Source organism: Pinus tabuliformis, chromosome 9, assembly GCF_031772625.1.
Source record: "Pinus tabuliformis cultivar Carrire ecotype Pingquan chromosome 9, CPIR1, whole genome shotgun sequence".
NCBI classification, from domain to species: Eukaryota; Viridiplantae; Streptophyta; class Pinopsida; order Pinales; family Pinaceae; genus Pinus; species Pinus tabuliformis.
In genome coordinates, this window is record NC_142307.1 from 888,701,121 (window position 1) to 888,716,373 (window position 15,253).

Sequence of the window (15,253 nt, forward strand, 5' to 3'; positions counted from 1 at the left end):
GGTTTCACAGCTATGAAGTGCATGAGCAGCCTAATGTGATATTGATACAACCTGGAAAACCTCCCCTCACAAGTGAAAAACTTCATCACAACCTTCATTAGTGGTGCATACTTTTCCAACAAGTATCTGAATGGAATGATGTGTGAATGAGCCTCTTTGTAGGGTGATTTCAAGAAGGGTTTGTATTGCTCAAGGTCTAGGCTCATGCCTTTGAACCAATACTCCCCATGATTTGGTATCCCTGTGGCAAGAGAGATGGCATCAACTGAGAATGTGAAATCAATCCCTGCAATGGTGGCCTTTTCTCCTTTCAGATTGGTGGCAATCAAATCAGTGAGCTGCTCATGAAAACTTACCTCTCCCACTCTTTGACAAAACCCTAGGCAGTTGACATCTTCAAAGCATTGTCTTATGAATGGTGAAGAATTGATCTCATTGCAATTTGTGGGCTCATACCTCAGAATCTTCCCCCCTTTATGATGTTTTCTTTTCTCTGATGGTGAAGAGTCTCCTTCCATTTTTGAAACCCTAAATGATAGGAAAGGGAAAAAAAAAAGTGAAAAATGATTGAAGTGGTGAAATGAAGGGAGTTAGGGAAGGGAGATGGGAGTAGGGAAATTTTGGGAGATGGGCAGGGGTTTTAGGAATCCTTAGGAAATTAAATGAAGGAAAATGAATGAGGGAGACGAGCTGGGAAATTTAAACACAGTGCTAGCTAGGGAAACTGCCCAATTTGATAGATTAGGGCTAGGGTTTGTGGGGAGGTGAAGTGGAATGAAGGGAAATGGTTTGTTGGTGAATGGGAATGATGAGTTACATGCAAATATGGGTATATGGATAGTCATTTTAGGGTTTCAAAACTCCAACAGATCATTTGCAAGCTCAAAACATGAAACTCATAGAAAACCCTAAAGAACTAAACTCACAATCATTTTGTTTGCTTTGCCAAAGGAAGAGGGGATGCAAAGGAGTGGACTTACCTATTATGAACCTTAGAGGATAAAAAAACCGGATTTAGAGGCTTGAAAACTCAAATTTGAGTGCTTTGTTTGCAAGTCTGGGAGACCTTGTCCCGTGCACAGCGCAGTTCACTGGTGTGCAGCGCCACCTCCAGAAACGCAGCGCCTTGTCTGTAAGCGCAGCGCCAAGCAAAATTTTCAAATTTGGCTGAAAAAACCCGTGTTTTCTCACCTAAGGAGGAATTAGCTCAATGACAAGGTAAGATAAGAATGTAAATGGAATGTGTATGAATCTCTTTGGGCTTTTATAGACATAGCATAATACTCTTTTGAGTGATAATGGGCCCCACATGTCTTTTTTAAACATGACTTTCATTCTTTTGAACCTGGCAGCCTTGGACATTTGTAACCTGGACTTTGTATCTTCTTTTGAACAGTGTACCTTCTTTTTGGAACTTTGAAACTGCAGCTATGAAGTACTTATTACATATAGAAACATGAAATTACATCTGAAATCAGAATTTATTGAAAAGACTTGCTTATCACAACTCATCCTATGCCAGATTTTATGCATGAAATGAAAGTGTTGGTGACCTTGAAAGCCTAATGACCTAATGGAGACACTAGACTGAGTGAAATCATGATGGTGATGATTGACATGATGATGATATTCTCATAATGATGATACACTCAGCTGAATGATGAAAGTGACTGGCATGTAAAAATTCTTGAGAAAGTGAAAATAACCCTAGACATACTAACCAGTGACCAAAGTTTTTGAATGGAGGACCTAGTAAAATGACAAAAACTTGACCCTAAACCCTAATGGAAATGCTGAAAGAGAACATTTGATCACTGGTGGCAGGCAAAAAAAAACTGACACTAACAGGCGGTGTGATTTTGGTGTTGGCAAACTCCCATAAACCATTCTCCATCAAGATCAATCTAACCCTTGCTTTCCAGGGAATGAAGTCTGATGTGCCCTCCAACCTTTCCTCAAATTGTAACTTGGTTGTTGCCATCTCCCAAATCAGAAATTTGACTAAAAATTTAGAAATCTATTGTTGTAAATTTGACTAAAAATTTAGAAATATATTTTTGGAAATTTCAATCTGTTGTAAACTTGTATGAATTCTAATTTCCCCTTTTCAGATTTGATGCTCTGATACCATGTTAATTTCTAAATTCCAGATTTGATTTTAATTCCTGGTAATTTTTATAACACAAAAATTATTTTTGCAATTACTAAATAAAACACACTCAAAATTTTAACTCAGAAAATTAAATAGCAAAAGCAAACACAAGAAATAAATCACTCACAGAATTGTCCTCCAACAGATCTTTCATTTTTATTTATTAGAAAAGTGAGGGTTCCCTCACCGAGAATACGGCCCACTGAGAAAATTACAGAAATTATTACAACAAATAAATCTGGCAAATCTGCCCCTGAAAAATCTGATCTGCACCACAGAAGCATTGTACGGCCCAACGGAAGCCTTCCCTCCACACATGTGGCCTACTAAAGCATCCCTCACGCATCATGTGTGGCACAGCTGCTCTACTTGCACAACACATGAGAATTGTAGCCCTCTCTGTCTGGCCCCCGCAACTTGTGATCATAAATTGGTACTGGCTCCTCATTGCAAAAGCCTCCACTCAATCTCCTCCTCAGAAATTTTCCTTTCTCTGTTGCACACTTCTTTTTCTCTTCAACCATTGAGAAAATCACTCTCACAAATCTCTATCAATTGTTGTCTTTCTCCTCTCCTTAGTCTTGCTTTTATAATTTCTCATTCAGCCAAATCGCTAACCCTAATATCCAAATTGATGGATGGCTAAAATTAAATCCTAACCTACTTGAGATGAATGGTTGAAATTAAAACAAATTCACTAATGTAAACTAATGTAATTAAAATCACATTTCCTTAGTTTTCCTAAATAGCCAACATTAATTAACTTAATTAATGTGTTTTCCTGAGTTTTCTAAGGACGCTTTGGGCGATTCCTGCATGCTGGACACTTGGCCAATGCAGAAATACCTGCTTACTGCTACAAACATCAACATGCTCAACCTCATATACTCTCTGGATGAAATCATCAAACTTTTCTTGGATTCTATCACAATGATGCAAGGGAACAAGGATGCATCTTCTCAATCCTTTGCCTCTACTTTTATTTTCCTTTATGATGTTGATGTTGCATTAGGACATCTAGACTAAGGTTTTTCAGATTTGCTTTTGCCTAGCTCGAGCTCCTTTTTCTTTCACCATCATTTGTCTCTTTTTTATTTTGAAAACATTTTAGAATCAAGAAGTGTTGTAAACAGTCCCAGTCTAGTAGACAGTAGGGGTATTCTCTAGTCCCATTGACCTATTCCTTGGTCATTTATGAACATTAATAAAAGTATCTTATCTTGTCTTATCCATAAACCTTACCACCCAATATTTGCAGACCAAATAAATGAAAAAGGCTAAGGTTATTAAAAGGTACCAACTTCAGTTATAAAATATTAGCAGAAAATTATTCCCTTAGATTCTTTTTGGTAATTAATACAAGCTCTGTGAACTTAAAATAGAAAATAGCACATAATCACATGTTTAGGCCTGCATTCCAGATAGTCACAGCCTTGAGAATTCTTCACAACACATATCAGATAGAGAGAGAGCAGTGATTTTAAAATGTTTGATTTACAAAGAACAACGCCAAAAAAGGAAGATAAGAAAAGGAATGTTCTATGCACAAAACTGGACATAACAAAGTAAAGGATAAGCCAAGTGCACACTATTTCAAAAAGGAACCCATCTTCATAACAAATTGACTTGCTGAACTTGATAATTTGGAAAGAATTGAAGCAGGTGCCAAGATGTCTTATTACACACCCTAAAATCAAATATATAATATTGAACCTATTAAAATTCCATTGGATATCGAAAGGCATTATCAGTTGTTTATAAAAGGAACTTAAAAGCTTAAGAAGAAAAAGCAAGGTACCTCAACTACTGCTATCAAAGCACGTATCAAGCCAGTTCCTGTTTCCATTGACCCCAATCGAGAATCTCCAATTTTACATGAGATAACTTGTGCTCCTGGTGCAATTCCATTCAGCAAATGCTCCTGTAAAAGATATACAGTTCTCAGAAATAGAGTCACTGCCACTCATTTCAAGAGAGTTTGGTGTTGGTTCAAATTGGCAATGACAAAATAGAGCGAGCATTTCTACATGGAGTTATAGTAACACCTCTGGATGGTAAGCAGCAGTAATGCCAGCTACATGTGTACCATGAGGAGAACAATCTGTGACAATACTAAGGATGCTACCATCATTATAGATATTTACTGAAACAGTACAAGCATCCAATTTGCTAAACACACCATACTTCCGCTCGATCCTGCACAGCATTCAGAATCATGTAATGCTATCAATTCCGGACAAAAGTATTCCTCCTTGGCAAAAATTAGTATGAAAATATTAGAAACTTGGCTAGCATGGCATAGTCTTGAATAAGAGAATAAAGCACACCAATTCTCTTGAAGACGACTCTAACTCGGCCCTCATGGACCTAAGAACATTAGCCAAGGCATTACATAATACAGATAAAAAAAGGCAAAAACTGTAGACCAGTTGGGGCACCTGACTGAATCCCACAGTTGTCATGATCAGAGTTGGAACCAGCATAACTTCAGCTAAGTAGAGACATTGCTTAGCTGAGATGGTAAGCCTTCTTATCTGACAAGTTACAACTATAACACACATGGATTTCTTTCTGAAAGAAGGAACTTTGATCCAGTATTTCTGGACTAATCTGAAATCCAACTCTTCTGTTTCCAGATTTATGATTTGAACAACTGACAGTGGCATGTTTATAATTATCTTGACAAACGTTGGAGTACAGATTGACACAATCAAAAGCTTTCTAGCATCTAGGATCTACATGGAACAGTTGTAAGAGGCTGAGCTACTTTCCTGTTTCCTTCTGCCTGCATCCTACCCTTCCAACCTACCACTTATGCATGGCAACAATTGTAATAATTTGGACAACAGTATTGCCAGGGTTTCAGACTGGACATGACCTGCATGGAAGTGTTTATGTAAGGATCTGATTTAGGTGTTTAAAATATTGTAAAGGGTGACAAAACTATTTTGGCATTTTTGGAAGTATTGTGGAATTGTAGAAACTTTTCATGTTGTATCCTGCTTTTTATGTATGGAAGCTCAAGTTCTAAGACCCCATTACGTCTGGAATGTGCCTGACATATGATATCTACTAGTTGAGCTTATTAATGAGATACATTGCAAACTGACTTTTGTTTTGACAAGATGGGCTGAAGGCTGTAAAAGTTAAAGTAAGAAATAAATCTGCGTGTTATGAAAAGCATTGGCCGAATTGATTATCAGGGCTTTTGTGCATATATTAGCATAACTGAGTGGTGACAGAGACAGAGTTGTCTTCTCATGCATGCCCACATGACTAGCACAGTGATGGAGGAGATTTGTCATCATGAAAACATCCTGAAGAGGTGAAAATCGTGACAGAACAAGATGTCCAGTCAAATAAGCCAGACTTAATGACTTGACTTCACAGTGTCGCCAGATATGATTGAAGTCTAAACAGGAATCATTTCATTACATTTATTGTGATGATATTTTCATTGTTCATAATCATATGTCGATTGTTTTTCTTGATATGACGACATTTTCAATCATATACCAAGGAGGAAGTCTCAGCAAGAGAAGGGGTTATGAAATCCAGGGTTACAACATTCTGTACCAATTGGAGTGTGTCAATCGTAGTCAACCCCTTGCTATTTGTTGATTTTGGGTAGCATCGGATGTGCTCTAACTCTGAAATTTTGTGGAGGGGCTAGAACACAGAAGATCTCCAAGACCCAAAAACCATTTGGAGAAATTCGACCCGGATTGTGAGTTATTAAAATAAATAATATTTTTAATGGGGTTCCTAAGTCTAAACTTAGGAAAATAAAAATATTAATGGGTATTAATAAAAATATGGGTGAGAAGCTTCTATGAGGCAAGGATCAAGTCTGTTTTATTCTTAGCATTTGATTAGGGGCTTAATTTCGATCGTTGATTTATCAACAAGAAAAGTATAAGAGGAGTCTTGAGGGCCAGTTGGAGAGACACCAAATGATCAAAAAAGTTCGATTTTTCTGGGGCATGGTTTGCTGAGAAAATGAAACTAGTGATCTGAGTTGCAGCAGAGGGGCAGGGATAGTTGGGGTTGGAGGATCTTCTCCAAGACCCCGAATACACAGCGAAGAGAGGCAGAGATAAGCCAGAGGAGGCAGCGCAAACCAAGGGAGGCTGACGTTGGGCCAGAAGGGCCCACGCATTTCCTAACGTGGTGCCAGCGCAGGGGAGGAGTTGCACTCCTGCAAAAGTTTGAATTCAGCCGAGGAGCAGTAGGATCAGCCGAGAAGGATGACGTCAGAGCTCCAAGAGGCAAAAGAGGCAGCGCAAAGCTGACACAGTGTCTCAGTGTGCTCCATGCAGGCCCATGCAGCTAATGCGAAGGGGCAGCGCAGTTGTAGCCGGGGATAGTCAGTCCAGTTGCCGGATCGGAGAGATTTTGCCAGGTGAAGTGAGGTAATCTCACTTAGGTTTCTGCCAGTATATTTTATCTCTGTAACTAGATAGCCGAGAGGGCATCCAGAGTTGTATTCAGAACTACTGCTTAATAATAGAAAACCCTCAGAGTTGTTGCACCGATTTTCCCACATTGGGTTTTTCCGGGGATGTTTGTCCAAAAATAACGGTGTCCCTTGTGTGTTTGTCTCATATATTTTCAGTTTATGATCTGTATGTCAGTGTAGTCTGCAGTAGTGTTTTTCATCACTGTTTATAAATTAAATAACTTGTTGAATGTAATAACAAGTAGGAGATGATAAACCAATGATTGCGGTAGGATTTCTGATGTGTAGATTCAGAAATTTTCCCACTATTAAGATATATGTTGTTCAAGAAGTGGTTGAGAATGATAATGAAAAAGGATGGAGTATATCAAAGCCCATGGGAATTTGGATTGACGGTGAATGGATGCACTGTGAAGGCACTCCTTGCAATAGGTCACCAGTTCAAATCCCCTGTCGATGTTAGCCTATAAAAAAAGGATGGAGTATATCAAAATTGTACACAGGACTTTCACAAATGCATAAAAGTGGGGTTTAATAAAAGAGTGATCTTCCTACAGTGAAGATGACTGGCAAAGGAGCACGGCCTAAGAGAGAGGAAGCTTGATTTGGAAAAAGTCTAATGTAAATGGAGATTGAGTGGAGCACCTTGTCAACATTGGAATAGCGGGGAAAAGGGAGTCAGATTACAAGGATATGTCTTCTAAGTGAATGAAGGATGAAGTTTGTTGGATTTTAGAGCACAGATGCATGAGAGACACACAAGAAGAACTTCTCACTAAATTTCAATCATTTTGTATTGCATTATAACATATAATTATAAAGCAAACTTCATTTTGAGTGTGATTGTTGAAGATAAGGATATAATTTCCACAAAAAATAAATCAAACTAAAAATTTGTTTTCTCATCTTAAATGTGTGTTCATCTTTTCATGCATAATCACACCTATTTTGGGAAATTAGTGTGCCCTTCTAAATTGGAACCCCTCCCTTAATGACCATTTTATTTTCATTTATAACAAGCATTTCTCAGAACCTCTGAAACTTGTCCTTCCCTTGTTGAAGAATGTAACTAGTTTCAGTCTTCATAAATTGTACTTGAGTCAAAATGTAATATATTTGTCAAAAGAGAGTTAAAAAAAAAAGTATTATTAAATTGAATTGACTTGTTAAAGCATGGGTTTCATGCTTGGGTCAATTGTCATAGGTCAAGCCTCCATTGTAGGCTTTAGGATTGTTTAAATGAGTCAAAAGTCAAAGTTTTTTTGGTCAAAGACTCCTCCATCAAAGTCTCCTTGTTGTCAAATAAATCATCATCAAGTCAGCCTCCTCATAGTCTCCTTCAAATCAGCCTCAAAGGAATTATCATCAAATGAACTCATGTCGGCCTAAAACAAAGACACATCTCTTCATGAATTCATGTTGGCTCATTTATGATGGACAAACCACTATATATATAAGCACAGGGACTTTGCATTCATCATAGTGAACTAGTTCGGATAAGAATTTCAGAGAGGAAAATTTCAATGCTATTGCAATAAGGAGGTTCGGACCAAAACTCAGAGAAGGAGAATCAAATTATAGTCTCGATGCAATCACAGGTATGTGGATTACAATGAAGGTATGTGGACTTTGGCATACCTTTTTGAGTCACAGATGCAATCACAATGAAGTGAAGTGGAGATGATTTCGGTGCTAGTGCAAACACAGTGATGAAGTCTCGGTGCAAACACAATGATAAGGATTTGGTGCAAGCACAGTGATGAGGTTGACTTCATGGATGGAGGTAGTTTTGAGTCTAAGTCGTAAGGGTATTGGTCGTCTCATTTTGAATCTACTGAAGGAAGAATTTTGACCGGGTTTTTCCCTAGAGTGGGATTTTGCCCTGGCTGCGTGCCTTCATCTAGTGTCTTCTTCTATTAGTTGCTTGGCATTAGTTTTGATGATAAGAAAAGATAATTCGTAAGAACTAGTAATAATAATGAAAACCATCACAAGATAATGTTATAATGAGAGAAATCGTTTAACTGCCACTCTTTGGATTTCTCAACATCCCTAACCCCTTTGTGAACACATGTTCTCGTTGATCTTCAGTTCTGCATTACAACACTTCTATTCCTTTGACATGCATTTGCTCTACTATAATGACAATGGATCTCAATATGCTTGGTTATTCCATGAACACTAGATATTTCATAAGTTGAAAAACCCTCGAATTTTCACAATAGAAGGTTGTGCCTCAAGTTCATTGCACGTTCATATCAACAAGAACCCTACTAAGCCAATATTGCTTCACACACACCTACTTCCTACTAAAAGAGAAGAAAACCATGAACCCTATCTCACTTCATCTAATGTAAAAGCTTTAATAGTTAAGGTGGCCAAACTTTTGATGCCAAAGTTTGGCTAAGAATTTCAGAGAGGAAAATTTCGATGCTATTGCAGTAAGGAAGTTTGGACCAAAACTCAAAGAAGGAGAATCAAATGACAGTTTCGATGCAATCACAGGAATGCGTATTACAGTGAAGGTATCAGGATTTTGGCATACCTTTCTGAGACACAGATGCAATCACAATGAAGTGAAGTGGAGATGATAACGATGCTACCACAATGAATGATTTCAATGCTAGTGCAAACACAGTGAAGAAGTCTCGGTGCAAACACAGTGATAAGGATTTGGTGCAAGCACAGTGATGAGGTTGACTTCATGGATGGAGGTAATTTTGAGTCTGAGTTGTAAGGGTCTTGGTCGTCTCATTTGAATCTACTGAAGGAAAAATTTTGACCGAGTTTTCCCCTAGAGTGGGGTTTTTCCCTGGCTGCGTGCCTACATCTTGTGTCTTCTATTTGTTGCTTGGCATTAGTCTTGATGATAAGAAAAGTTAATTCGTAAGAACTAATAATAATAATGAAAACCATCACAAGATAATGTCATAATGAGAGAAATCGTTTAACTGCCACTCTTTGGATTTCTCAACATCCCTGACCCCTTTGTGAACACATGTTCTAGTTGATCTTCAGTTCTGCATTATAACACTTCTATTCCTTTGACATGCACTTGCTCTACTATAATGACAATGGATCTCAATATTCTTGGTTATTCCATGAACACTAGATATTTCATAAGTTGAAAAACACTCAAATTTTCACAATAGAAGGTGGTGCCTCAAGTTCATTGCAGGTTCATACCAAGAACCCTACTAAGCCAATATTGCTTCACACACACCTACTTCCTGCTAAAAGAGAAGAAAACTGTGAACCCTATCTCACTTCATCTATAGTAAAAGCTTTGATAGTTAAGGCGGCCAAACTTTTGATGCCAAAGTTCACTTTTGTTGTCTTCAACCACAAGGGGCTGTTGATCCACTAATAAAAAATTATCAACTTGTATAAATTACATTTTTCAATGCATGTAATTACTACCTTATATTGGTTTTTATTTTCTTTGTGAGGCACTTCTCTTCATCAAACTCAACCTTGAAATGTTGTTTTGCACTTTGGCTTTCTGAAAGCAATTTTTTCCAATGTTGTGAAAATCGCGATCGGGATTAAATCGGCACGGGGAACAAATCGAAAAAAATCGGAAAAATCGGGAAAAAATCGTTTGGTACAAAAATATTCATTTTTTTCAATTTTTTCAATTTTTTTAATATCTAAACCATCTACAACATAAAATAAATACATTGACACATAAATATGATAAAAAAAACTAATATATAGGATGTTTAATATCATTTCTAGCGCTAAAATCACACATAACATTGAATCATGTCCTGAATTGTAAGTCTTGACTCCTGATTCCCAACTCAGCCTCAAAATATCAACAAAAATATTAATAATGTATCTCATCATGTCATAATGTCATATACAATAAAATGAAGAAAATAACTAAAGTCTAATCCTATTGATTTCCTCTGCCCCTCTTGCGAGAAAATGCCACAGCTTTCCCTTTCCCTCTAGATGTAGATGCTGGTGCCTGTGCTGGTGGAGATGGCAGTGGAGTCTGATGTGCTCTAGAAGCTGAAGAACTAGAAGTAGGAGCTATAGGAGGTAGACCACGTCCTCTACTGGTGGCAGGGGTAGCCCGGGCAGGTGGTGTCACCTGGAAACATTACAATCTCCCAATCCTGAAATCCTGAAACTGATAAGTCTGCTGGATTTTAAATGAAATCTAAAATTCTACTTTCTCCATATGAAATCCAATGAGGCTGGAACCACTCTCAAACATCCTGAGTCATTTCATGGTAATGTTAAAAATTCAAGTAAAAGGATGAAAATGAAGATTAAGGAGAATGTCACTTTTCTTAACATTACCATGAATAGCATATCCATACTAGAGCCTAGACTTGATCATTAAGCTGCCCCACTCAAAAATTATTTGTTTCTTTCAAAAAAATTGCATGAAAAAACCCAAAAAAACATTATAAAACTATGCTGTTGTGACCCCCGGCGATTTTTTAAGTTTTTATCGCGATTTTTTCATTTTTATCGTGATTTTTTTAGTGAAAATTGGCAAAAAAAAAATACCGGCGATTTTTTCGTATAAAAATCGCGATTTGATCGGCAGAAGGAAAAAATCACGATTTTTTCATTAAATCGCGATTTAATCGCGATTTTCACAACACTGATTTTTTCTTCAATACTGGTATATACCAACATTTTTGAGCTCAGCTCAAGAAAACTTTCTACAAGGCAGAAGACCCAACAGTTTACATTAACTCTAAAAAGTTCAGCAAATAGAAAAATATAATTAAAAAATCCACATACTTTTATCAAATAATGATTTTTCATTTATATCAAATTGTTATATGCCCATGTAATGAAGAACACAAATAAATGTCCAAAATATTGTAACATTCCAAAGTAAATATAAAATTAATTTCCTAATTAAAATCAGAATCAACAAATAAGTACATACTTATATTATCTGTGATCAATGTCTGCCAGATGACAAGAAGGTTTTGGGGACGACTCTCCACCCAACCGTAGGCTCAATTGTGCAAGGATTTGCTACAACTGGCCACCCCCGAGCCCTCAATCAACGTACTACTGCCAGTGACTCCTAAGTCTTAGAACTCCATTCTCCCAAGAGAATGCAAGATAGAATCTCGAAATGATGGAATGCAAGAATGCCTCTCATCTTCCTCACCATCTATTAAATAGAACAACATTGGAAGGGGAACCACATGCACACACTCCATGTGTCTACATGCAACTTTCTTTTGATTTTTAGCTTTCTTGTTTCATTTCTTTACTTTTCTTTTGATTTTTAGCTTTTCTTGTTTTATTTCCTTCTTTTTGATAGTTTTCTTGTTTTATTTCTATTTATTCTTATTTAGAATTTTAATATGGTTATTATTATTTTATTTTTATTATTTTTATTTATTTTCTTTGTATATATTTTTAATATCATTTATTATTTAACATTTATGATTTATTATTTTTATTATTTATTATTAAGTGATTTATTTATTATTATTTATTATTTCTATTATTAATTATTATTTATTAATTATTTTTATTATTTATTATTTATTATTTATTATTATATTATTATTTATTATTCTTATTATTTATTATTTATTATTAAGGGGAGGGATATTACATACTCTCCCCCTTTAAGGAACTTCGTCCCGAAGTTATGTTGAATTATGTATTATGCATTATTTTTTATTATTTTTTATTTATTATTTTATTTACTTCCTGTTGCCAACACCCTCTGCTGAACTAGTATAACCAGCAGGCATCGAAAGTCCCCAACACCCCGGGAAATCTCAAGGAATCTCTGTCCTTTTTCCCACTTTCGGCACCAGGCTAAGCCTGACCCGGTCTGTATCCTAGTCCAAGGCTGGCCCCAAGGCTCGCGCCTGACTCAGACCTCATCTGCCCCAAGGCAGGCATCCGGTCTGGTACTCAATGACCCCGGGTATCTCGCAAGGCTGGCCCACTCCCTGCACAACTACTTAAGGTGCACAGCCCCAGGCATCGAATTTTAGTACGGTTATTACTATTTTTATTTTTATTATTTTTATTTATTTTCTTTGTATATATTTTTAATATCATTTATTATTTAACATTTATGATTTATTATTTTATTATTTATTATTAAGTGATTTATTTATTATTATTTATTATTTCTATTATTAATTATTATTTATTAATTATTTTTATTATTTATTATTATATTATTATTTATTATTTATTATTAAGGGGAGAGATATTACAAATATCATGTGTACAACATCTCATATGGAATTGATTAGTGTGGGGTTTAATCCCCATCACATCACTGGTTCAAATCTCATGGGGAGGGGCTGAGGGTGGCAGCCACTTGTGGGGGATAAAAACTGTCCCACACTGTGTCCAAGCTCAACCGAGCTTCACACAGTTCTGGTGACAGGATCCCGCAGGTGGGCAGATCGTTCTTTCATCCAGCATTGGAGCTGGCCCTGGCCTAGGCTCACCCTAGCTGGAAAAAGGGGAAGAATAAAGGGAAACAAATACAACAAAAATAAAAAATAAAAATCTTATATGTAATATGAGTCCAAAAACTATCCAAAATTGCACTAAAGTCTAGAAGTATCTATGACTAAGTACTAAAAAATGGAAGTATCTCCTGTGCCTTGTGTTGCCTGAGCCTCAGCAATATCAAACTCAGGGAGAAATAGAAGAGTCTCCTTCTAGACCAACCAATTTACAATTCAAATGTTGCATGATCTATGCTTGTCATTCATCATGAAATTGCAATTCATTAGACTAGACACTACTATCTATTATCAATTTGATTCCAAACCTTTAATAAACTGAAACAAGCCTCAAATTTCACACCTAGAATCTGCTTGTTGCAGAGACAGAGATTATAATGGACAAATACTAAACCATTCAAGCACTTTTGTGATAATTCATTATGGTTTTCATGCACTCACAATTGGAAACATTGTAAGTCTAACTTATGAATTGAAAGGAAAATCTCTTCAAATTAGGGGTATCACTACCATTGTTTTGCCACCAAACACCTAGCAAGGGAAAAGGTGTACTAGTCAACTTTCAAGACTGAAGATGATAGAAGATAAGAAATTCAAATCTAAAAAAATAAAAATAAAAAAGAATTCAGAAATTTACAGAATTGAATCATTGATCGAGATTCAAGAGTACATGACAATATATTCTTCCTGTCTCAAATAGCAGAGGCATAGGCAAACAATTTTGCTGTTGCTTTGTAGTGTTGCAACTGCTCAATGACACAAGTTTGGGTTGCTTCAAGAAAGAACCTCTTAATGTGCATTAAAATTCCTCTTCCAAAATCCCCATCCTCATTACATCTAGCCTTTTCATCATCATCATCATCATCATAATAATAATAATAATATTTTTTATTAATGTCCAACGAATGACCACAAAAGTAGGCGACTAAAGGATACATCCACTACGAGTACAATGTGGGAGTGCAAACGCAACTCCTAGAAAATGTCAAAACTAAGTTTAGGATAAATGAAGGAAGGAAGGATACAACAATAGGACAGCCTCATAAACATGTATATAACCGGATCAAAGGCCCCTGTGTCGACCATCGTTTTAAAAACCAGAACGGGGCTTCGAACCAGTCGCCTATCTAACCATGATTTAAACCAGATTCAATAAACCAGAATTGAAAAAATGTACATAAATTATTTATTTTTTAATGGAAAAAACTTATTTTTAAGATGACAAACCATGATTCCAAACCATTAGAGACAAAATATGGAAATTCTTCTCATCTATATGTTGACGAATGTAACTAGGTTCGGTTTTCATAAGAAGTATTTATCAAAAGAATTGTATTATTGTTACAATGACTTATTAAAGCAAGGGTTTCATGCTTGGGTCATCATTTTATTAGTCAAAATCCCCATTGCGGACTCCTAGGATTAATATTGAGTCATTAGAGGCATTGTATATTTTATGAGACCCTTCTTGGGCTTTTGAATGATGTAAAAAGAACTATTTTTGAGTCAAAAATGAATTATGTAACCTCCACACCAAGTCGACCTCAAGGAAATCAAGTCGGCCTCAACTGGGCAATTCGACCTCACCAAAAGCATATATATTGTAGCAAATCGAATTCATTTGGACACGCTCTCTCTCACAAGTTCGATATCCAAGAAAGAGCTAGGAAAAGTGCGAAGTTGAAGAAGGAGGCTAAAAGAAGTGCAAGTTTGGTCAAGAAGAAAGGGAAGGACAAAATCGAGGTTTTGGGATGTCTCTCTCTCTCTCTCTCGTGTGGGCTACTTTAGGAGATCGAAGTCTCTTTGTCAAAGAAAAAGTCGTTACTGCTACCAGTTGTTGCATGAAGCTACCAAGTTGAAGTTGTTGAGATCGAAGTGTTGTTGTTGCTAGGTCGAAAGTTGGATCGAAGAAGGAAAGGTTGACTTGGTGTGGAGGAGGTTTGTGTCTAGGTTGAAGAGTCTCAGGAAAAACTATTAAAGGAAGAGATTTTTGACTGGGTTTTCCCCTAGATAGGGCTTTTTCCATGGCAGAGTGCCTACACCTTGTGTCTTGTGTTTTTGTGATCTTCATGCACACATAATTTGGTAATTGCTTGATGAAAGATAATATAACAAATAAGTAAAAGAAGCCAACATAATTCACAAGTAATTATCAAGAAA

The 15,253-nt window shown here is 36.5% G+C and overlaps 1 protein-coding gene across 2 annotated transcripts in view; it reads right to left on the minus strand.

Annotated features, from left to right (window-relative positions):
• The window catches only part of TPP2 (tripeptidyl peptidase ii), a 531,975-nt gene that overhangs the window by 457,870 nt on the left and 58,852 nt on the right, over nt 1–15,253 (minus strand). For both annotated transcript variants that reach the window (XM_089443702.1, XM_089443703.1), the window contains 2 exons: nt 4,198–4,348; nt 3,951–4,073 (listed from right to left, as the gene is read on the minus strand). In XM_089443702.1, coding sequence (XP_089299828.1) covers nt 3,951–4,073; nt 4,198–4,348 — 274 coding nt within the window. The remainder of the gene's footprint in view (nt 1–3,950; nt 4,074–4,197; nt 4,349–15,253) is intronic.